The 25,438-nt window shown below is 42.2% G+C and overlaps 2 protein-coding genes across 8 annotated transcripts in view; one reads left to right on the top strand and one right to left on the bottom strand.

Annotated features, from left to right (window-relative positions):
- Nucleotides 1-19,196, bottom strand: part of LOC123349886 (PARP1 binding protein) — a 116,143-nt gene extending 96,947 nt beyond the window's left edge. For 4 of the 6 annotated variants that reach the window (XM_044988159.1, XM_044988200.1, XM_044988181.1 and 1 more), the window contains exons 1-3: nucleotides 19,122-19,196; nucleotides 17,292-17,445; nucleotides 5,522-5,752 (exon numbers count right to left, since the gene is read on the bottom strand). In XM_044988159.1, the coding sequence (XP_044844094.1) occupies nucleotides 5,522-5,752; nucleotides 17,292-17,441 (381 nt within the window). In that variant the 5' untranslated portion in view covers nucleotides 17,442-17,445; nucleotides 19,122-19,196. Of the gene's footprint in view, nucleotides 1-5,521; nucleotides 5,753-11,818; nucleotides 11,973-17,291; nucleotides 17,446-19,116 lie in introns of those variants that run through there. The other 2 variants (XM_044988164.1, XM_044988173.1) reach the window with 2 other exon arrangements.
- Nucleotides 19,197-19,211: 15 nt separating this feature from the next.
- The window catches only part of NUP37 (nucleoporin 37), a 36,914-nt gene continuing 30,687 nt past the window's right edge, over nucleotides 19,212-25,438 (top strand). Inside the window, exons 1-2 of one of the 2 annotated variants that reach the window (XM_044988211.1) lie at nucleotides 19,212-19,360; nucleotides 23,111-23,322. In XM_044988211.1, the coding sequence (XP_044844146.1) occupies nucleotides 23,161-23,322 (162 nt within the window). In that variant the 5' untranslated portion in view covers nucleotides 19,212-19,360; nucleotides 23,111-23,160. The remainder of the gene's footprint in view (nucleotides 19,361-23,110; nucleotides 23,323-25,438) is intronic. The other variant, XM_044988218.1, reaches the window with a different exon arrangement.

The following is a 25,438-nucleotide window of genomic DNA, read 5'->3' on the forward strand; positions in this document are numbered from 1 at the left end:
CTGCAAAGGCCTCTCTACCCTTGAAGAGGCAAAAATACCAAAGAGGAACCTGTATAAGCAAGTAACCGAGACGCAAGCCTGAAAAACTAGTTTATGGGAAGAGTTTTTATATGACGATGCTGGGCAGCAGCATACTCAGGCTTGTGTTGAAAGCTATGTTTGTCACTGTTTCAGCTGATGCCTCCAAAACAGAAAAATGTGGGACTACTGGTAATGGTTAACCAAAAAAAGGAAGCTGCACACAGGAGGAAGAAAAGACAGCTAAAGAACAACTTAGGACACTGGAGGCAGAGTCAAATCCATGCCTAAGGATGCTAGGAGGAAAGGTGGAGGCAGAGGCAAGATGGACAGCTATTGGCCTCAAACATGAAAAACTTTCCCAGAATCTAGACCAGAGGCACAAAACCATCTTCTGCTCCTTTCTATTTAGCTACACTTTAAGAATCTTGACATAGATCTAAAATTGTGTATGCCATTTTTCATCCTATAGTCAAGCATTCTGATTATGATATTTAGATTTTACGTCAAATTCCTTTTCAATTAGACGTGGTTTTCGGAAAACCACCAAGTGCCACAGCCAAAATTGAGGCTCACTCACTGAAACTCAGATAGGTACTCATTGTACTCTGGAGGTCGATTCAAAATAACAAATTTAGGAAGAAAAAAAATAGTATTTGGTGACATTTCTATAGTTGACAGACATGGCAGCAAAAAATAGAACATGAATGACTTACCATCACTTATCTCACTCAAACTGGGCCCTAAAGATGGATGAGGCTGTCTCAAATCAATCATCTGTTCAGTTCATTATTACTAGTAGCCTTTTACTTTTGTCTTCTCACGATTTATAAAATTTAGGGTTTGAATCAAATAAATAACTGTAATTAACCAAAACTGCCTTTCACTAACTTATCTTATTATGTATTCATTTCAATTGTTTCCCCCACAGAATCTTTGAAGTGTATTTCAATCAGTGAGTATCAGTCTATTGATTCTCCACGTTCAGAAGTACTGTACATTGTTATAGGCACACAGCAATTATCCAAAACAGGTCATATTTTTGGAATTTAATGTACCCTCATATCCACATTGATATATCATTACAAAGCTTATTTTATGTATGTTTAGATGAGCTATGATGTGGATCAGTCAAGTGGTGCCATAAGACTATAGGTGAGATGGAACAATCGTACCCTAAATTAGAATAATTTTTTTGTCCAGTTCCAGAAATACTGAAACTGGACTATGACTACAGTTTTTTCTGTTTAAGTTAAAATTAACACCTTAAATGTGTGTTAATTAACACCTTAATATGGCCAAAACCATCAAACAAGAATGTATTCAAAGATGTATATTGGTTTTGCATGGGTAAATATTTTTTTTTCAGATCTGATGAAGCTCTTTAGCAGGTGGCAAAAATGGCAGATATCAACATATTGCATATTTCACATCACACATTAATCGCCAAAGTATCTCACAAGTCATGACCACTGTTTGTACTACATAGTGGATAGATATAAATGTACATGAATTCCTAATGTACTGCTTCTCCATTTGTAAGCTTTTGTACATACAATGTAGCATCTATTCTGATAAAAGTTTTAATTTGTAACTGCCTACGCATGCAGTACTAGCCTTCTTGAAATATTCTGGAAACTAGCTTTTTAATTCAGTGACATTTATGCAAAGGTCAGTATTAGTATTAGAGATGAAAATACATAGCTTTTGCATATTTGTAATATGAAGCTATGAGAGCAACAACTAACCTAATAAATAGTGAAAACAAAGTCCACGACTCTGCACTGAAGGGGCATAAAGAGCATGTTACAGCTCTTATCAACCATTTCATCAACAATATGACAAACCCATTTGACCTTGAATCACATCCAGGAGGTGATCATCATCATCATCATCATATTTACTGGACTGCAGGTAACATCAGGTGCACAACTCTCTACTGAAAACAGCAGATGTTGGTGAAGAACAAATGGAGAGATTTGGGAGAGATGCACCCAATTCTGATGGAACACAGCTTCTTCTGTCAAGTTAAGCAATCTGGCATCAAAAACATTTGCTGACATGGCCTCGAAGACCAAATTTAAGTCTGGCAAGGGAGGAACAATCACAGCAGCTATCAGTCCATAAATTGTTTTCCACAGAGCCTTGTCCTTAGTAAGGATGCAGAGATGATGTTTCAATGGCAATTGTTCTTAGTCACAGAACAGAACCTGTGCCTGTTCCTCTTTCATGCAATGGAATAATGAAAAGAACAAAAAGCTGAATTAGTGCATCAGCTGGAAGCTCAAGCTGAAAGAATCCATGAGCTAAGAGCATGCAACAAAAACCACAGTGTACATCAGAGATGTCATGGCTGTCATACAAACAATGTCTGGAGATAAATTCCACACATACAGTGAACTGGTTGCTGAACACTTGAGGCAGGTCCTAAAAGGATCTGACAAAGCTAATTCTGTAATCAAAGTCTTTGGCAGATGTGACAACAATAACTCCTTGAAAACTGCAGAAAGACAGCGCTGGACGGGATCTAAGGCGGGATGCAAGAAATACCCAGTGATTGGTGGATGCCCTGTGCCTCCATGGAAAAAATTTCTAAATGTGGCATCCAAGAAGCAGTCACTTGTAAGATTCCTCTGTGAATGCATCGTTCACGATGCACCTGAAAGCATAGGAGCACACCCAGCACAAACACTCTTCCTTACTGCAGACTTGTCCAGCGGTGAAGTAGCAAAGTCCATCACCGGTAGAGGTGTTGAAGAAGCTCAAGTCTCATACAGTACTCAAGAGGAAGCAGACGCAAAAAATGCTTCTGCATACTATATGTGCCAACATGGCTTCTGGGTCTCTTAATGCCAAAGGAACCATAGAATTAGGTCATCTGGTACAGATGTTTTAGTCTTTGCTGTTTACTACCTTCAAAAAAATGGAGCACAGATAGATAAAATGTGGATTGAAGCAGGCACCATTACCAGCACAACTGATGTGTCACTTCATACCTGCATGTGCAATTTGTAATGCACTCCCTTGACTTCTGCAACATACTTCCTGCTGTACATGCATCAACAGAGTGTGACTCTGTCATCCTTATTTGGTATGGGGAAGGGAGGAAGGAATCGTTATTTAGTGTTATCAAAACAGAGAGCTTACTGCTTCAGAGGTCTTGCCAAATTGGAAGAGAGTGATAGACAAGGAGCAACTTCTGCAGCAAGAAGTTAGTAGCAGTGCTGTACAACCAGACCAACAAACAAACCAACCAACCAACCCAAAGACTCACAGACACCTGATTTACTTATGCCTCAATCTAGCCATCAAAAAGGACAAGCCACAGGCCAAACTATCATGTGAGGACAGTTTTGAAGAGTATGTCAAAAGAGCATCTTGGCAAACAAAGATTTAGATGTCTTAGCACACAGGTAAACCAGATATTGGATCACCACTGCAAAATAGATGGAAAAATGTGGATGATGAACAACTTTCTGTATTCTTCAACAGGGTTTTGGAGCGGAGCCCAGAGCTGGAGCATGGAGCAGCAGGTCCAAAGCCCTGTTCTTCAAGAGTGCAAAGGCATCGGAGCATCTTCAAGACTTTATTTGTGCCTCTACCAGTAGGGGTCACTGCACAATGAACTGTGTGCTGCCTACAGACAATATTCCCTACATAGACGTGTACATGCCAAGGCAGCGAAGACTGTGGTAACCCACTGTGATGCTTTCTTGGTGTGTCCACAAGTGTAAGTCACCCTGTTATTCCTCTGCCACAGCATAAAAGGAATTTGTTGGTGCTAAACGGTGTGACAGCTCCCTGTCACTCCAATCTGTTACCAGCCAAACTCCTTAGAACTCTTGTCAGCCCTTACTTGCCTTGCAGGTAACACTTCCTGAACACTGCCTTGCAGTTCCTGAACCCCCTGGAAGAGCATTTCTCTGCAGTATCCAGCCCTGTTACTGTACACTCATAAATCTATTGTCTACAAAGAAACAGACTACACATCAGCCTGTGGTCTCAGCTGAGAATGCACACCTCACTTTAAAACACTAAGATGAATTTATAATAAAACAAGAATAAGTTTATTAATAAAGAACAGAGATTTAGGGGATACTATCAGATCACAGAAACAGAATATGGTTACAAATAAAAGTATAAATCACACTTTCTAGGGACTAAAACTCAACTCAACAGGCTACAATCCTTGTCTAATGCAGTTTTCTCATCTACAGCCACTTCTTAGCACCATGCAACCCACATGACTGGGGATCCACTGTTCATGAATGCAAAGAGCATTGACCTTTTTGTTCCGAGTGATGGATAACCAAAACGTCTTTTTGCTTCTCCTCATAGCCTCAAAATTTATGGTCTGTCTCACCAGAGTCAGGATGAACCCCTGGAGTTCAGACTCCAGTGTCTTCCGATACTGAAGATTTCACATCCTCATGTTAATTTGTTCCTCCCGTGTATCAAGGATGCAAACGAACCGCCTATTGTCTCTTCCATCACCATGCTCAATTTTTACTGGAGATAGGAAGATCACGATTCTCCCTCTTTTATGGAAGAAAACCCTGTTTCTCCCTTTGTTTCGTTGCAGACTTTAAAGTATAACAGTAAAAGTGTAATTCCTTAATACATACATTTCATAATATTAATGACTAATATGTCACCAGCTTTCACTTGATATCTTACACAACATTCTTTATAGATAAATATTGTGACAAAAATGGTGTTTGGTGTAATAAGTTTGTCAGGCTTGACAGGAGTAGCTGTTACGTGACATTGAACCCGTTAGCAGTGGGCATTGAGGGGCTCTTAGGGTCACACACACCCACTCTCAGAGATAATGGTGACTAAGATGATGATAATGATGTTGACTAGAAGTCACCAGAGCTATTACATTTAAATGATACCTGTATCAATTACTAGATTTTGTAATACCCTTGGATTGTTGTTGTGATGCTTTGAAGTCACAAAAATCCAATTTTATGTCTTGAAATAATATATACAGTCATTAAATTAACAGGAACAAAAGCAAATATTTAAAAGTGGTCTTTTTAATGTTTATGGCATCATTGTTTAATCCCGTTTCTATAACAGCACCACTTGACAACTCCACATCATCTCTCATCTTAAAGTAGACATAATAAGCTTTCAAATGGTATGTGATGTGCAGGTTTGTAGAGAGGGTATATTAAGTCAACCAAATGCGTGGTGTCTGCCACTCACTTATTACATTTCAGTCAGGTGAGTTTTCTGCCCCCAAAGACTAGCTGACCCTTAGAAGGACTGTGGTTTCCATGAGACGGGAGGGTAGGGAGAAATGTTTAAATCACAAAAGTTTACTCTTTAAAAACAATTTAGTAATTACAAAAGTAAACTTTCTTCCCCACAGAAAAATTAAGCAACAGGTATGAACAATTCATGGCTTCTGAACAGATCTTAATATTATTGCATTTCTGAACTGGAGTTAACCATATTGGTACACAATTTCAAATATAAAGAGAGACATACTTACAGGGGACATCTCTTCAATTTCAGATTCAGGTATTAATGTACGACACTGCTGGCAGATATCAATTAGATCTAACATATTACTCCTCTTTAAGAAGGAGTCATAAGCTTTTTTGATATCAGCATAATTTTCAGGTGCTTCCATATTCTCACATATCAATCCCAGTTTATCATGTAACAAGTATTTCCAGGTTTCCACCACATCACTAAGAGACACTGTGAAATCTCCATGACGCTAATATAAAAACAGGAAAAGTAAAAGAAAAGCATTATGCTTTGCTGGTAGTGTAGATATCAAAAACTTTAATAAAACATTCATATATTTTTAATACACTCTGTACACTGAAGTATTTTAATGCTGATTCATTTATATTAAACTCAAGGAAAAAAATGTTACTTCTAACTAGAGTTCTTGAAGTGTATTGACCATGCAGTTCAACAGACATAGGCTATTTATTGGGGATCAATTTATTGCATCTAGTGTAGACGTGATAAAAATCGATCTCCTATCGCTCTAACATTGACTCCGGAACTCCACCGCAGCACGGGGTTGTGGCAGCAGTCGACTCACCACCGTCCTCACGGCCAGGTAAATCAACCTAAGATACACCCACTTCAGCTACGCGAATAGCGTAACTGAAGTGGATGCATCTTTAGGTCAACTCCCGCCCCCCACTGTAGACGTAGCCTTAGAATATGCAACCTATTAGTCTCTAATTTTTAAGATAACAATGGTTCCTTCTGGCTTTTAAAAAAAAAATCTATGGATCTTTAAAGACCTATGCACATGCAAAACTATATTTATGAGCAGATGTGGATTAAGGTTCCTGCGGCCCTGGGTCAAAGCAAGTGGGAGGCCCCTCCACATCCCTTTATGCCTGCAGTCCCAGCCCATTCCGCTCCTTTGGTCTGTGGTCTCACCCCAGCCTTACCCCATTCTGCCCCTTCCTCCATGGCCCCACCCCAATCCACCCACATTCCTGACCACCCACTCCAGCCCTGCAATCTGTTTGTTTCTTTCTGCCCACCCCCACTGCAGCCCCAAGACTAAAAAAGCTTTGCTCCTCTGCCACAGCAAGGAGTGAGAACTCCCCCAGTCCTGAGGCAGCGGCAGGGAGCGAAAGCTCCTCCTATCTCGGGGCCACAGCGGAAGTCCCAGTGCTGGGGCTTCCCCCGGCCCACCAGGGGTGCCAATTTTTCCAGGTACCCCCAGGCATGGGCCCCATTGGCCCACTGGATAATCCGCCACTGTTTATGAGAGTAGTCTGATTGACTTCAACAGGAGTATTCACATGCAGAAAGTTCAGCATGTGCTTAAGTGCTTGTAGTATAGGTTTGCAGCAAGGAGGCCATGTGCATTCCAGAAGTAGGAATCTGCATGACAATTTTTGGAGGAAACCCCTACCTTTAAAATATGCATTAACAGAATACTTGAAACAAAGTACCCTGTGTGAGAAGGAGCATGGATATCCAAAAAGGTAAACTATTTTTATTTTTCTATAATGTAGTTAATACTCCAAGTCTTTATTGTGAAGCTGCTAGGGTTACTACACCCACATACTCAAACAAACCAACAAAAGCAATAAAATGAAAATTTCAGCCACCTGTGACAGGGTCTACAAACCCTACATGGGCAACCAGTGGTTAAGGAACTGCTCTAGGCTCAGCCAGCCACACCCATCACACTTGTAGGAAATGCTTCAACTGAAGGAGGAGTTAAAAGGCAGAGGAGCAGCTCATTTGATGGCAGACCAAGGAGGAGAGCAGACCTGCAACTCTAGCAGTGAGCTGAGGGAAAGGCAGAATCTGTGCCCGAAAGGTCTCTCCAGGAGGGAAGGGAGGACCTGCTACAGTCTGAGAGGGAAGCATTCCCCTCTCCTTCCCGTATGGGCTCCAAGTTTTGTTAATTCCCCTTTACTTTGTTTGGGCTACCCCAGCAGGGGAAAGCCCTAGGACTGATCTGGCCCAGGAGAGTGGGCCACACCTCAGGAGGAGGCAGTTGCTGCCTGAGAAAGGAAAAGTTAAAAAAATAGGGATGTTTAGTCTTGAGAAGATGACGACTGAGGGGCCTGATAAATCTTCAAATAAGTTAAGGGCTGTAATAATGACAGTGATCAATTGTGCTTTATGTCCACTGAAGATAGGACAAGTAGTAATCATCTTAATCTGCCACAGGGAGATTCAGGTTAGATACAGCAGGTCCCTGGTATATGTTGGGGCTGTGTTCTTGAAAAAGGCAACAGATACCAAAAGGACTTATACCAGGGATCCGCTGGTACAGCAGTGGGGTAAGCATGAGGGAACACTTGGGGTGAGAGGGCAATAGATGCTCAGGCCAGGGCTCCCATAAAAATAGGGGGTCCTGTAAAAAAGTGTGCTCCCACTCTGCCCGCCATGCCGGAGCATGGGGTCTTGCCCCGCTCCACCCACCCAACGCTTCTGCTAGGGACGCAGGGTCAGGTGCTTTCTCCGCTCCGCCTAGGCTCCAGTGTCTGGCAGCTTGTTGGCTTGACTTTGCTCTAAATCAGGTATTTCTGATTTTCACCCAAAATCAATATGGTTCTGACCACTGATGCCTAGAACACTCCCTGAGGTTTTGGAATCAGATGTGCTGTTCCAAAGCTATCATGTCACATACAGAGAAACAGTGTACAGCCTCGCTTTGCTTGGCCAATGATGAGGAAGTTATGCAGGGTGGAAGAACGAATTGCAATTTCCTACAGAAGGTTCGATCTCTTTCAAGCCAAGGTGCTGGGGGAGTAAGTTCCAATGCAGAGAGTCCTCAAGGAGAATGCTCTACCAGTATGTTCTGTGAGTAAGTTATGGTCACCAGCAGCAAGTTTCTTTGTTCTCAGTTGTTTGTTCCTATTAGTAGATTCAGGCCTGGTCTACACTTGAGTTAGGTCAAAGGAATCTGCCTTAAGTCGACCTGTTAACGTATGTGTCCACACTACCGGGTCCTTTACGTTGACCTAAGTCACCTCTGACGTCAACTTCTGTAATCCACCTCTGTGAGAGGCGTGGAATTTAGTTCAATTTTCATGGGCCGACTGCAAGGTAGTGCAGATGCAGCGTTGTGTAATTTGACTTGATTGGCCTCCAGGTAGCGTCCCACAATATTCATCTGTGACCGCTCTGGAGATCACTCTCAACTCCGCTGCACTGCAGCCAGATACACAGGAAACAGCCCCTCTCCTGCTAAAGCCCCAGGAACTTTTGATTTCTCATTTCCTGTTTGATCAGCTTTGGGAGCATGCCAGCTTGAGCACAGCGGATCACGGAGACTACATGCCCCAAACGCGCTCCAGCCTGGTCTGCATAGGAGGTGTTGGATCTCATCATCGTTGTGTGGGAAGAAGAGTCTGTACAGGCAGAGCTCCAATCCAGCAGAAGAAATGTCGACATCTATGCAAACATCACTCATGGAATGTGGAAGAAGGGCTACATGAGGGACACACAGCAGTGCCATGTGAAAATAAAAAGTTCGCCAAGCATACCAGAAGACAAGGGAGATGAACAGTCATTCTGGTGCTGAACCCCACAAACGCCAGTTCTACAACGAGCTGCATGCAAATCTCGGGGGTGACCCAACCAGCACCCCCACAAGCAATGTGGACAACTCACAGGTGTGTGAGTCTATGGACAACAAGGAGGATGATATGGTGGATGAGGAAGAGGAGGAGGAGGATGGGAGGCAGGCGAGCCATGGATCCATTCTCCCCAAGAGCCAGGAAATATTTTTACCCTGGAGCCCTGTGAGTCGCAGGACATCATGATGGCCAGCCATGATGCCAGGGAAGGCACCTCAGATGAGTATACAATTACAATGAAAGTCCAGTTAAACTTTAGCAGGCACACACATTCACAGTAAACATGCAATACCACTGAAAAACAAGGGAGGTGCTGTGGTTCTCTGCTTACAAGAGGCCGTTCCAGCTACGATAAGGCTGGCCCCTGGAAAAGACTATTTATGTGGACTGGTATAGCCCAGGAATCCTCCATGGATCTCTCTAGGAAACTTTCATGGAGGTACTCTTCAATCCTTTGCAGAAGGTTTCTGGGCAGGGTAGTCTTATTTCTTTCACCATGGTAGGACACTTTCCCACACAACTCCTGAATTAATTCTGCTGGCATCATTGCAGGACGCAGCATAAGGCCCAGGTCTCTATACCCAGATGCTTACAGCATCTCCTTCCTTTCCACCTCTGTTAGCCTCAGGAGATTGATATCACATAGGGTCACCTAGGAGAAACGGGGGAAGTTCTCATTAAAGGTGCTCTTACATGGGGGAAAAAAGGGCATGTAGATGCACCCTGGCCCCCACGTTCCAGATCACCAAACCATGCGGCCACTAATGTGCCTTTACTGTGCTCAGCAAGTAGTTTAAAGTGGCTGATAAAGGACTGAGGCCCCATATGAGAGATTCCACAATTTGGGAGTGAAAACGTTCCCCTCCACCCCATTCATAAACAGTTTCCTGTGGTGCTATGGGGGAGGGCCATTGTTCGATTAGCTACCTGCGCTCCCGACATGAGCCTGCCATAAACTTCATTAAAGGTGCGGTCACCAATGACCCAGAGGTGGCACACTCACCATGGCTGGAGCAGCAAAACAGCACAGTGAACAGTTACAGATTTCATTATGTTATGGTTTGCACCTACTATAATAAGGGTGTTTTTTTGTTGTTTTTTTGTTTTTTTAAAACAGCCTTGCTATGGAAACAGTTTTATTCATGTACAATGGCTCCTTTATTTTTTCCCCTGACAGCTGGAAATGTGTCCTTTGGTGCGTCATCAACACCTGAAAGCAGTGTGATTAGAAGGAGAAAGAACGTAGGAGGACATGTTCACCGAGATAATGAATGCCTCCAGGACAGCTGACACAGAATTAAGAGCATGGAGGATTTCACTGTCCGAGAAGTTAGACATGGACATGGAGAGCAGGAAAGCTTCCAATGAGCGAGAGTGTGCGGCGCAGGATGAGATGCTTTGGATTATGAGGGACCAAGCAGACATGTTGAGGCATCTGGTTGAACTGCAGGAACAGAAGCAGGAGGGTAGAGTCCCTCTGCAGACTCTGGTGGACAGGCAGACAGCATTGCTTGGTGCAGAATCACCCTCCCCCAAGCGTTCCATTAGGCGTGGGCAAAAAGTCCATTCTCGCTTTCACTTAACTCAGGGAGGGAGGAAGGTACAAGAAACAGAAGGCACCCATTCACAGACCTCTGATGGTCTGGAATGCGGTGTTGTTACACAGCGGAAAAAGTTTCTCCTGTTCCAACTGTACAACGCCCTTTCCCCAAGGTTAGCTTTTCTTTCTGTTCTCCCTCTTTACTTTATTTAACAAACATAAGTAAATAGATTCAAGAAAAAAAATGTTCTTTACTGAGTAGACTAAAGAATAGTGGGCTTGGGCAGGGGGTTGTATTTACAGGGACAGTAATAAAAGGCAGGTGAAGATTTGGGAAAGCACAATGCACACAAGCAGCTCACATTACTGTGACTCATTATTGAAATGGATATTCAAAGCCTTGCAGATACGCATCACCCCTTGCTGTGCACTTATTGCCCTGGTGTCTGGCTACTCAAAAATGGCTGCCATGTGATCTGTCTCAACTACCCACCCCTGCGGAAAATTTTCCCTCCTCCCCCCGGATATTATGGAGCACACAGCAGGCAGCTATAACCATGGGGATGTTCTCCTCACTAAGGTCCAACCTTGTTAGTAGGCTTCTCCAGCACCCTTTCAAATGACCAAAGGCACATTCAACCACCATTCTGCACTTGCTGAGCCTATAGTTGAACCGTTCTTTACTGCTGTCCGGAGGGCCGGTGTATGGCTTCATGAGCCATGGGAGCAAGGGGTAGGCTGGGTCCCCCAGGATAACTACAGGCTTCTCAACATCGTCAATGTTAATTTTGTGGTCTGGAAAGAAAGTCACGGATTGCAGCTTTTTGAACAGACCCAAGTTACTAAAGATGCGCGTGTCGTGCATCTTTCCTGATCATCCTATGCTGATGTTGGTGAAATGCCCCGTGATCTACCAGCGCTTGGCAACACCATTGAAAAAAGTATCCCTTTTGGTTCATGTACTATTTGGCAAGATGGTCTGGTGCCAAGATGGGGAATATCGCCCCAACCGCAATTAGGGAACCCCCTCATGGCAAAACCATCCACTATGTCCTGAACATTTCCCAGACTCACTACCCTTCATAACAGAAGTCGATTTATGGCCCTGCACACTTGGTGCACAGCAGCTCCCACAGTTGATTTACCTACTCCAAATTGATTCCCCACTGACCTGTATCTGTCTGGGACTGCAAGCTTCCAAATAGCAATTGCCACTCACTTCTCCACTGTCAGAGCAGCTCTCATTTTTGTGTTGCTGAACTGCAGGGCAGGGGAAAGCTCTGCACAAAGTTCCTGGAAGGTGGTCTTCCGCATTCAAAAGTTCTGCGGTCACTGCTCATCATCCCATATCTGCAAAACGATGCCGTCCCACCAGTCAGTGCTTGTTTCACGGGACCAAAAATGGCACTCAGAGTGCAGCTGCACTGCGACTGCCAGCAGCAACTGTGAATTATTTTTTTTCAATGGCTTCCAGCAGGGCTGCTTGCAGGACATCACTATGTTCCATGCAGCAGGTCCTACTTCGCCTCTGGAAATACTGCAGGAGAAGGCGTGAGGTGTTTGAGATGCTCACAGCAAGCGTGCACAACTGAGTAGGCTCCATGCTTCTGGGGTTATGACATACGCACAGCAGTTTGAAGGCACAAAAACCACTGGGTCGTTTCCTGTTGATATGAGGGAGGGAGCACAATGCATCATGGGATGCCAACGCTATGTTCCCATTCTCCCCTCCAACAATGTTTTGGTCCAATGAGGCATTGCACATACTTCCCAAAATACACTGCGGCAAGTTGCCCTTTGGGATATATACCCACAATGCACTGCTTTGTGCATCGATGCAGGCACTACTAGTGAGGATGCACTCCATCGAGACAATGAGCATGGTGTGGCCACGCACAATCAACTTCATTAATTCAGGGGGCTCGAGGTCATATTAGATAAAGTCAACTTAATTTTGTAGTGTAGACAAACCCACAGTACAGTTCCTACTGGACCACCTTCTTTGAACAACGTTTTATTTATTTTACATAGGCTACTAAACCTTTAAATGGCAGTCATATATTAACATTTTCAATTGCTATGAACCAGGATTGGCTTTAAACCTTTGACCTACTAATAATAGATGTTATTTCCATTTTCTTTTAACATACTGTATTGATTAGGACATGTCAGTACTACTGACATGAATGTTATTCTGCAGATTATAAATTAAGTCATCTTATCTGAAAGAGTATACATACATTTTCTAAAATATTCCTATTTCAAATTTTCCATGTAAACTCCTTCATAAGGCTAGTCACTGTGAAACCTTTACCCAATTAAAACAGCAGTAGATAAAAGTGTTCTCACTTTGTTTTGAAACAAATTCCTACAAATGTAACTAGTTAAAATAAGACTTCAGTATAACTCAGCCCAAACCTTCTCACTAGATCAAGAACTTGCAGAGATTAAGTGTTTATATTTGTGTTGTAAAAACATTTTAAATCCAAATAAAAATGCACTTCAGATATCCATTTCCATGATCAGGTGCCCACCATGACAGTATATTATATTATTCATACAACCGATTGTGAGAGTCTGTGGTTTAAAAAAAAAAAAAAAAAGGAGTCAAAAAATGTTTTGCTAGGAACACATGCCAGCTGGCTAATATCTGAAGGAAGTTCAAAAAGTTCAGTGCCTTCATTCTGTGATAGACATCATGAAGATTCTATTTCACAAGCATAAAACAAGGTTTACACATTTTAAAAGCACTTCAGTTGTACTTTTTACTAGTATGTTATATCACACATACTCTCTTTGGACTTTTATTAGAGTCTTTGTTCAATCTAGGATTAAATCTTAATTATTCAGGTTTTAGAGGGTTTTTTAATAAAGAGACTTCACAGGTATTGCAGGTTCTTTCTAGGGCTAACTAGTTAGCAAGGCACCTACTATTATTGTAAAAGTTGTTTAAGGATAGAAAGAGATGCATGTTGCAGCCCTCTCCCTGGCTGAGTCCTCCTAGTAGATGGTCACCATTTTGCTGTATTGGACCCAACCTTTGGATCCCCCAGAGCTTCAAAATAACTGTCTGAGCAGCAGCCAAGTTGTGTTTAATTTGGGCCTCTCAGTCATACCACTGAGATGCTGATTCACTGCCCGGTACCCCTCCTTGGCATGAAGACTGCAAAATCCCAACTTCTATCTACACTCAGACCATCCTGAACTTCCCAAGCCAACCCAGTAGTTTGTGCATTCTCTCTATCTAGCCCCACAGGCACTCTGGATTATAGTTTAACTTTCTGGGGAACACATGTTCCTTTGAGGCTTTGCAAACACACACACACATTTTACCCAGAAAGCACAAGAGTTAAGCTATGCGAAACAAAGCTTCTGAATACTGTCCCCCTTAGACTGGTTTCACCCCTATTGTGAGTCTCTGGGTTTGGTTCAAGTCCTTAAGGGGGGCCAGGTCCCTCCTGCAACCATTTTTTCTGCTGAGATTTCTGGTTCTGGCAATGACATAGCTCCCCTTGCTAAAAGAGCATATCATTTTTAGAAACAGCAACAATTTTTCTTCGGTCCTGTCCTTCTGCTGGGTTTTTTTTTCCTGCAACCTTGTATGGGATTGCTGGCAAAGAGTTGTTAAAAGTCAAGAGATCTGCCTCTAACTCTAGGGTAGAGCTAATCAATGTTGATGACTTGTTGATGGCCATGGTTCAGTTTCCCAGACATCGCCTGTTTTCTGCTATAAAAATGGAAGTTAAATCCACTCTGAAGATTATAATTAAATGCTATAAAACAGAAGAATTCATATTCATATCAAACACAGACATGTTCCCCAAACTGTCACAATGCATGATCTTTGAGCTTTATTAAAACACTGCTTTTTAGTGTTTATTAGTATTGAGAATATTTCATACCATTCTAAGTAATTAAGTTATGTACCAATAAAATACAAACATTAATTACACATTGTGGGATCACACTTTTTGTTTCGGTCCTCATGGAGATATTTAAAAGAAAAAAAAGATGAAACCCCAAACAAGACAAAGTACAGCTCTCCAAGTTCCTTAATGGGGATTGAGTTTACACAATAGCTTTGAAGTAGTATAATGCAACAGGATTTACTTCCTTTGTGTGAGTGAGGGCACACCAGATCACTCCCACTAATATCATTTAACTAGGCAGTAAAAAATAATCAAAAAGACAGACAACAGTGGATGGACTGGTCATTCACCTCAGCCAACAGACACCCTTCAGTGAGAAGACTGCTGTATCAGTGGCACATCCTGGTCAGACTGACCTACATGGGCTAAGCCAGTACACCATCTTTCAGGGTACAGTCCAGGCCACAGCTGTAACAAAATTCTGACCTCTCCAGCGAGGTCCAAATCTGGGGCTTCATTAGAAGTGATGGAAGAGGAACAGAAGAAGAGGACAAGAAAAAACACTCTGTCTTCTCCCAGTGGATAAGGCACAAAGACAGCGAATTGGTGCATATGCACCGCAGTCTCCCTTTTAGAATCCCGATGCGTAAGCCACAGAGGAAGGCTTGATCTACACTACAGAGTTAGGTTGACATAAGCGGTCTTCTGTCAACCTAACTCTGTAAGCATCTACACTATCATGTTGCTCCCATTGTTGTAAGTTGTCCACTATACCGACCTAAAAACTACACCTCTGCGATAGGTGTAACGCTTAGGTTGATGTAGTAAGGTAGTGTCTGTGTAGACACTACATTGCTTAAATTGCCTGTTGACAACCCAAATCCCACTACCCCTGGGCAGCAGGGCTCCAGCTGTCAGTGCCCCCACAATACCCCACTTAAATTGGTGCAAGCACTCCTGGTGAGGCACACCACCACCACCAGACGAAGCATAATGTGGACACAGAGCCGATTTAATTACTGCAGTGGCTACAGATCGACCTAACTTAAGTCGACTTAATTTTGTAGTATAGGCATGCCCCAGTACATGAACTAGGGGAAGACAGGTAGATGTTCCTCCACCTAACACTCCTGTGGGGCCCAATCCAGAAAGTGTATTCAGAACTCACCAATCAGATCAGGCCCCTATAGCGTGGACCCCAGAGTAGTACCATCCTGCACTGGTCAAATCTGGCCACTATATGGGTTTAATACCCAGTCCGCCTCTCCCTCAATGTGAAGAGGACTAGGCACACTTGTGGTAACCAAGCTGAGATTTTCCCCAGACACCTTAATCAAACACACACTGGTTTGGATTAAAACATAAAATAAGTTTATTAACTACAAAAGGATAGATTTTAAGTGATTTATAATGGATAACAAGCAGATTACCTAGCAAATAAACAAAACACGCAAACTAAGCTTAACCTATGTAGTACATCGGATATGAATAGCAAATCCTTGCCCTAAGTGATGATACAAGCAGGCTGCAGATTCTTAAGGGGCAAACTGCATTGGCTTACAGCTTGGAATCCCCAGGTGTTCTATTCACAGGCTAAAAATCCCTTTAGCCTGGGTCCAGCACTTCCCCCAGTTCAGTCTTTGTTCCTCAGGTGTTTCCAACAGTCTGTTTGGGTGGGGAGTTAATGAAGAACCATGATGTCACTCCCCTGCCTTAAATAACCTTTGCATATGGCGGGAACCCTTTGTTTCAAAGCTTGGCTCCCATGCCAGTCAGTGGAAAAACTCTTGATATCCCAAAATAGAGTCCAGCACCATGTGACCTGGTCTCATGTCCCTGTAGTGTCAAAGCAGCCATGAGTCAGCAGCTGTTTCCAGCACCGTCAGGAAGACTCCTCCACCCCCACCCTGGTGGGAGATAAGCTTTTAAGACCTATTGTTTTTTCCTAATGGCTCAATAATTGAATGGGCCCTTCCCAGCCAGCCATCTAGACTGAGAGCCTTTTGCCTAGTGGGCATTCCCCAGGTGTAAACACATTTGTAATACAAATGTATAGTCAATATTCCTAACTTCAGATACAGAAGCAATACATGAACACAAATAGGGTAATCATATTCAGTAAATCATAACCTTTCCAATGAAATCTCACATTCATTTTATGCAAGATAAGTAATGATGTCATAACCATATCATAATATCACTATAAAGAGTATGGGGTACAGTGTCACAGGCACCTAACACCAAGAAAGGGTTTGCCTCTGAGAATCCCAAGCAGAGATAGGTGCCTATCTCCAAGAGAAGAGCAGGGCTTAACACACATCGCTCAGCTTGGCACCTCAGGCAATGAGCCACCTAGCATCCTGGCTTTTGTGAATCCCATTCTAAGTTGCCTCTATCTCCCCCCATTCATTGTACAGTGGCACCAAACTCAAGCTGTGTGAATCCCAGTGATTTTCTAGGCACCTGTATGTTAGGTGTGGCAACACACAGCATCACCACAACCAAGCTCCTTTGTGAATCTACCCCCTACTGGCCAGAATGAACATTGATGGAAGAGGGAGAAATTGAGAAGTCACACGAAAAAAAACAAACCTCAGAAATATTATTGTAATACTGAAGTTGAGAAATTAGGTATACAAAAGTCAGCAAATTAAGGCCAATGTTTTAAAATGTGTGCCTAAAGTTAAGGCTCCTAAATCTTATTATGCCTAAATATAGCAGTCTGATTTTCATAAGAACTGATTGCCCAGCAGCTTCCATTGGCAGATCACTAACCTGTTTATTGACTTCAGCCATTGATAGCTGTAAAGCCATCATCATGCAGTCTGCACCACAAACAGTAGTCCTTTCTGAGTCTGAAAATAAGCACCATTGTCTTCTAAAACACTTGATCATATTTACGATCTTTTGCTGAAAGGTAGCCATACTCCTGAAGTGGAACACAGAGAGAGTGAATTAAGTCTATAAATATAAATGCAGTGTTAAAACCATCATTTTCTAATTAACACTTTGGGGACAAGACACCCCACATTTATCAATCTCTCTCCATTCTCGTTAACCCTATGCAATTGCTGTGATTTATTCCTCTGACTTGTCTCAACATAGTGCCCCCTCCCCATAAAGAAATCAGAATACAGAGTTTATGCAAAAAGACTACGGCAGTGGTTTTCAAACTTTTTGAGCTGAGCCACCCCTTTGAGTTAAAATTTTTGGTTGCACCCTCAACCCAGACAAAAAGAAGCGAGTCAGGGGTGCATCACACTGGGCTGAAGCCTGAGCTGCCTGGCATCACTGCTCATCCCCCACAACTCCCCAAATGTTCCTCTGCACCACCGGTGGCGGGGTGCCCCACAGTTTGAAAACCTCTGCTCTAAGGATAACCACTCATTGTAGCAGGCTAAGCTGTATTCCCTCTCTTCTTCTATCCCCCAGAAGAGAAGTACTTCTGGTGCCAAGGCACTCGTATCATCCATCACCACCTCTAGTTCTGCCTGTACAAAATCATCATAGGAAGTGCCAGACTTCGGGTCTGATCAAGTATAGCTAATTCAGCATCTAATGCAGCCAGCACCAGATGCTTCAGAAAGGTGTAAGAACTCTGCAATAATCAGAAATGCACCCCACATTAGATCTCATCATGATCTCAAATAACTTGTGATCAGCTTAAATCCTGAAACATGGGTTTAATACTAACTCCACTATTCTCATTATTCATATAAATAGCCAAACTCTTTCTGAAGCTTGCAAAATTCTTTGCCACGGGAAGTCAATGAGGCCATGTGTTCTTCCATTTAACTACACATTGTACAAAAACTATTTCCTCTTTTCAGTTTTTAATTTGCCACCTTTTAATTTCATTGAATGTCCCCCCTTTTCTTGTATTATGGGACAGGGGAAACAGAAGCTCCCTATACCATTCATTTTTATATGCTTTTTATCATGTCCCCTCTTACTTGCCTCCTAAAGTAGGCAATCCCAATCCTTTCAATCTGTCTTCATGAGCATGCTTCCAGGCCCTTAATCATTCTCATCACCCTTCTCTGAACCCTCCTCTAACACTACAACATCCTTTTTGAGACAGGGTGACCAGTCCTGCCCACAGTATTCCTGACACGGCTGCACCTTCCTGTTGTCCATAAAAACTGAAACTTTTAACCCATGTTTAACTCTTAGGCACCCCAGGCACGTGCCTACTGTGGCTAATTGGAAATCCAGCGGGGAGGGGGGGTAGTGGACAGGGTTAGGACGGTGCTAGAAGCTGACACAGCCCATGGAGGGCGGGGAAGTCACCGGTGGCCCCACTCCATTTAGAGAGCCCCCGGGCTCGGCATCGCCCTGTCACAGCCCGCTGGGCGAGTCAGCCCCGGCCTGCCGCCAGGCTGCGGGGCCCGCGCGAGAAGCGAGACTCCGCCCGAGCCAGCCGCAGGGACCGGCCCTTCCGGGGGCAGCTGGAGCACGGCCCGGCCCCGCCAGAGCGCAATGGTCACGGCCGCTGCCCCCGCCCTAGACTCCAGCCCCAGGCACTCCCAATCCCGGGGCCCCCCCAGCCTGTACCCGCCACCCGCGTCCCCTCTCCCCGCGGGAGGGAGCAGAGAGTTACCTGGCCTGGCCTGGCTGGGGCAGCTCGGCCGGTCCCTAGCTCAGAGAGGAGGAGCGGGCGGGCGGTTGCCTAGTTACCCACTCGCACGCGCCCAGCCGCCGGAGGTTTAAATTTAAATCTCCCGCAGCTGCCCGATCAAAGAGCGGGTAGCCTCTGACCCGGAAACACAAGGCGCTAGGGCCGGAAGCGCCCACGAGGTAGTACAAACTCTTCGCGGGAGAGAGATCGGCAGGGAGGCGCAGATGTACGTAGGTGGCGGCGGCGCGTGCGTGCGTTTGAGTGTGTGTGCGCCGCTCGGTGCCGCCAGCCGTCGCGCGCTGGGGCCCAGGCCTGCGCTCCTGTCGGGGCCGGGGGATAAGGGGCCCCGTAGACTCTGCCCTGTCGGGGGCTCTCTGGGCTGCAGCCCTTGTCCTTGTCCTCTGCACCCCCCCCCCAACCCCAATGTCTGCTGCTTGCTCCCCTCGCCCCGTGTCTCCTCCACGCTTCGTCCCTTTCCCAGCTGTGTTCAAAGAGACCCGGGTGCCCAGGGCGCGAAGCCATGCCCTGCTGCCAGCCCCCACCGTTAACGAAGCGGGAGCCAGGCCCCCCATCGGCAGCAGGTTTGGGAGGAGGGGTGTCTTTAAATTCGCCCTGTGGGTTTTGAATCGGATGTATTTGGCTCCTGGTTTTCAAGGTTCCTCTCCCCCAGAGAAACTTGCTTTAGATGAGAATCCAAGCTTTTTTGTTTGGCTCCAGGAGCTGGGGCCTTAAGAAGAATACCAAACAGGGCAAGATTTCTCATAAGATCACGAGTTAGCAACACTAAACATATCTCCTGCTGCTTTCCCCCCCCCCCCTCCCAGATGAGTTCCCACTCTATTGGGTGATAACATTTGTTATCCTTATAGATGGGGAAACTAACATAGAGGTGACCAAGGAAACTCAGCCAAAAATATTCATAGATTTTTCTCCCAATGGGTGACTTTTTTCTTTGCTTTAAGACAGCGCTTTAAATCTTCTTTCCTTACCAATTTGTTGATGCTCGTAAGTTACTAGATGCTTGGTTTTGTTTACATTCAGCACTTTGATAGGCCTTCTACAAATCTTAATTATGTGAAAAATGGTTTCTTTTAATATCAAATGTGGAATATGATGTCATCAATCGTGCTTTTCAGTATAAGAAGAAGAAGAATCTAAGGAGCTGTGAGAAGCATAGGCCTCAACATTTGCCTTTTTCCAGGGGGATAGTGGAGGGGAGCTCAATAGGCCAACTATGACTCATTATCTGTATCGATATAACAAGGTGCTTATGTCCACCAGACACATGCACAAATATGTGCAACTTGCATCAACCTCCCTTCATAGTGTAGAACAACAGGCATTACAATTCTGTTTTCTGACATTTATTTATCTTTTATCCAAACATGTTTGTAATGCCACACATAAGCAGCACCACTAAAATGTAGTAGTCCTCCTCTGCACAGTGGGCTACACAAGAGTGTGGCAAGGAAGATTTTGTCCTTTACTCCTGTGAAAAGCTCCCTGAGATATCTAACATCCATGCACGTGATCTGAATATGTTGAAGATGTGAGTATTCTTCCACATCAGTGTTAACTGTCGAATGCCAGTGGACTGAATAAAGAAAACTGTTGTGAGCTCCCTGCAACCACCAGTTCTACAGCAGATCTGAACTAGTCATACACAAAAAATTCGGTGGACATTTTGGTTTTATCTAGTTTTAGAGTTTTATATTTAGGGAGTATATTTATTGATTGATGGCTTATTGAAGGGTGGACATGGAGAAAGTGTTAAAACTTGGTTCCATTCTGAAAAGTGACTCCAGAAAAAATGACTGTATGTTTTCAAAAGTAATTAGGGCTGTCGATTAAGCGCAGTTAACTCAGGTGAACAACTCAAAAAAATTAATCGCGTTTAAAAATTTAATTGCAGTTTTAATTGCAATGTTAATAGAATACCAATTGAAATTTATTAAATATTTTGGAAAATATTTCTACATTTTCATATATATAGTATTCTGTGTTGTAATTGAAATCAAAGTATATATTATTTTTGCTTACAGACATTTGCACTGTAAAAATGATAAACAAAAGAAATAGTATTTTTCAATTCCCCTCATACAAGTACTGTAGTGCAATCTTTGTCGTGAAAGTGCAATTTATAAATGTAGATTTTTTTTTGTTACATGACTGTACTCAAAAACAAAACAATGTAAAATTTAAGAGCCTACAAGTCCACTCAGTCCTACTTCTTGTTCAACCAATCACTAAGACAAACAAGTTTATTCACATTTAAGGGAGAGAATGCTGCTCTCTTCTTATTTACAATGTCACCAGAAAGTGAGAACAGGCATTTGCATGGCACTTTTGTAGCAGGCATTGCAAGGTATTTACGTGTCAGATATGCTAAACATTCGTATGCCCCTCATCTTTGGCCACCATTCCAGAGGGCATGCTTCCATGCTGATGACACTCATTTAAAAAAAATAAGTGTTAATTAAATTTCTGACTGAACAAATTGTATGTCCCCTGCTCTGTTTCACCCGCATTATACCAAATATTTCCTGTGATAGCAGTCTTGGATGATGAACCAGCACATGTTCATTTTAAGAACACTTTCACTGCAAATTTGACAAAACACAAAGACGGTACCAATGTGAGATTTCTAAAGATAGCTACAGCACTCGACCCAAGGTTTAAGAATCTGAAGCCCCTTCCAAAATCTGAGAGGGATGAGATGTGGAGCTTGCTTTCAGAAGTCTTAAAAGAGCAACACTTGGATGCGGAAACTACAGAACTCAAACCACCAAAAAAGAAAATCAACCTTCTGCTGGTGGCATCTGACTCAGATAATGAAAATCAACATCGTCAGTCTGCATTGCTTTGTATTGTTATCGAGCAGAACCCGTCATCAGCATGGATGCATGTCTTCTGTAATGATGGTTGAAGCATGAACGGACATGTGAATATTTAGCGCATCTGGCACGTAAATATCTTGCGATGCCGGCTACAACAGTGCCATGAGAACACCTGTTCTCACTTTCAGTTGAACAAGAAGCAGGTAGCATTACCTCCTGCAAATGTAAACAAACTTCTTTGTCTTGTATTAGGTGAATTGAAAAATACTATTTCTTTTGGGTTTTTTTACAGTGCAAATACTTGTAATCCAAAAATAAATATTAAGTGAACACTGTACACTTTGTATTCTGTGTTGTAATTGAAATCAGTATATTTGAAAATGTAGAAAACATCCAAAAATATTTAAATAAATTGTATTCTATTAGTGCAATTAATCACAAATTTTTTAATTGTGCAATTAATTGCGATTAATTTTTTAAATCACTTGACAGCCCTAAAAGTAATATTAAACAAACCAAAAATGAGCATTTTAAAATATTTAAATTGTTTAAACAGTTTTAAGTGATACTGCAGTCGTCATTGCCAACACCAAAAGAAAATAAGTCTGAGTTGCTTATGTGTGCCAGTGACTTTCACATCAAGTTTGTCCAGTTTATAAGTTTAAAAAATTAATACTGGGACCTTCAAACTACCAACCCTGCAAAGGCAGCCTGGGAACTGAAATTATAGCTGTTTATCATCATTGTCAATAATAAAGATTCTGCAGGCCAAGTGCCCTCATTTACATCTGGTCAATCCCAATTGTGTTCACATTCCACCTTCAGTTATAGATATGCAAACCTATTGCATAAATATAAATTAGATCAGAATTAGAAGACCATGGGGTTGCAAAGGTGGCCCTACAGTTGGGAATGAACAATTATCTCGATGTACAAGCCAGAAAAGAATTCATGTCAGGAAGTTGTCATCTTAGATGACAATTTCAAGAGCAGAACTGCATTCTGACTTTTAAAATATTGATTCTAAAGACAACCTCTTCTGTTTTGTTGTTGTATCTGCTGATAAACTAATGTTGTATTTTGATACACTACTGTGGCTGCAAGTTCTCTAAAACATATATATTTATTTTGATATATAGCTCCATGCCCTACAGAAGAAGTTACATCTGTGCTAACTTGATTTTTACCAATGAAGATGAAGCAAGACTCTGCTCGAAATGCTACCTATACTGTGGATTGTGAGGATTATGTGCATGTGGTGGAATTCAATCCATTTGATAGTGGAAATGTAGGTTCCCTAATTGCATACGGTGGCAATAATTATGTAGTTATTGGGACTTGCCGATTTCAGGTGAGTATATGTTTTTATCAAAGATTTTTTTAGTTTACAATATTTAATAAAGATGAATTAAAAGGCACTGATAAAATAGTATGTTGGAACAAAAACACTTTTACTCTATTTGTAATGGGTCTAATATATATTCGCCAAATAGCTCTGCTTCACACAGAAACACATTGTAACTGAAATTATAGATAGTTCTCTGTGAGGTTTTCATTCTGCTACTACAAAGTTTCATAATGTCATCGTTCACAATGAGCAAGATTTACACTGAAGATTACTTGGAAAATAATCTTTGTTGCAGCATCTCTGAAGATCCTAACCACTACCTGAAAAGTTACGCAATTCTGAGTTCACACTATTCTTTGTGTAATTGGGTATCTGCTGTGCATCTACGAAGTGCTGTGTTTTATCACATTCCATTCAACTTTTTCTTTAACACCAATCTGAGTCCTGATCTGTATTTTGGGTATCTATTATTAATGATTTGTGTCCATGTTAAGTTTCTGGCTAGCTTCCAAAATGCCAGAGATTAATTAAATTATTTTTGTTCTAAATGAGTTATATTAAAATACTGCAATATTTCAGAAAATAATATTTTGAAGGAAAGAGTGAGCTGTTGTCCTGTGTGGTACAAATATTTTGCATTTGTGATTTTTCTCTTAGATCTATCTGGCTTTTTAAGAAATGGTTAGGCCTGAAATGAGGACCTAACTTTGTGATAAGTAGTATATAGTTCGCAAGGTGCCTTTTTTCATGACAACTGACTCAGTGATAAAAATTATGCCATAAACTAGTGATTACTTTTTAAAGGGTCTCAGATAAGAGGGAAAATTTTTGAAGTATTCCTAGCAAACATGTGGCAAAACTCCACAAAATATATCAAATGAATGGCACTCACATGTTTAAAATTCTTATACTGCTTTATCTGCATTGAAATACAGAATTTTACAAGTAGAAACAGTTTTATTTGACTATGCTCACTCTGAACATCTCTGCATACTTACTGTTGGCAAATAGCTGGGTAAAACTTTAAGATATTATTCTCTGTGCCCATAATTTTATAAATAATCAAGTAATACAAATTGTTTAAAAAGGGGCATACATTATCTTATAGTGTTGAGTTTCTTTTTGGTTTATGTGCTTGAAAACCTATGGGGGAGCTTTTTATCCTTGAACCAAATTTCTAAAATCTTTGCACTTGGCTGTGTGTGATAGAACACTAATGCATATGCAATAACAACAATATATTCATAAAAGCAACAAAGAGTCCTGTGGCACCTTATAGATTAACAGATGTATTGGAGCATAAGCTTTCATGGATGAATACGCACTTTGTCAGAAGCAACTCTGTTGCTTTTTACAGATCCAGACTAACACGGCTACCCCTCTAATATATTCATAGGATTTTTTTTCTTTTTCTGCCAGTAGCTGACACAGTACAGCAGTACATTTTTAACAGTTTCTGTAGTTAACTTAGATACTCTTTACTACATAGTTCAGGATTTACCTTTATTTTATCTGCTGTATGATAGCAGTTCTCCACACATTTAACAACGTTCAGTAACTAACTTGGAAACTAGTTAGCTTGGAAAACCTACTACATACTGTTGACCTTTATGGTGCTTTGACTTCTTTCTTAGCTCTTGTGAAAGTTTCTAAATGGACAACACTTGAAAATAATATCCTATATTTACTCAAAGATCAGATGCAGTACAAATTTTTCCATATCCTTCAGATAATGTACCTGAAGTCTGTGAAGTTCCTATCTCTGAGAGTTACAGTCTCAATCTTTTTGCACAATCAGAGTTTTACATTTCTGCTGAGACTGCTAACAAAGATGTGACTTGCACTGTTGGCTTTGTGATATGCTTACTTGTTCACTAAAAACTGGATGGAGACCAACAACTCACTTATGTATCACAAGTTACTGAATATTATTGTTGTTGTTTATATTGTAAAATCACTCAAAGTATGATTTTTGTCACTGTACAAACCTATCAAAAGACATGGTCCCTGCCATGAGGAGCTTACATTATAGAAAAGCAATCAAATACACCTCTACCCCGATATAACTTGGTCCTCGGGAGACAAAAATCTCACCGCGTTATAGGTGAGACCGCATTAT

The sequence above is a fragment of the Mauremys mutica genome, chromosome 1 (genome assembly GCF_020497125.1).
Source record: "Mauremys mutica isolate MM-2020 ecotype Southern chromosome 1, ASM2049712v1, whole genome shotgun sequence".
NCBI lineage: Eukaryota > Metazoa > Chordata > Testudines > Geoemydidae > Mauremys > Mauremys mutica.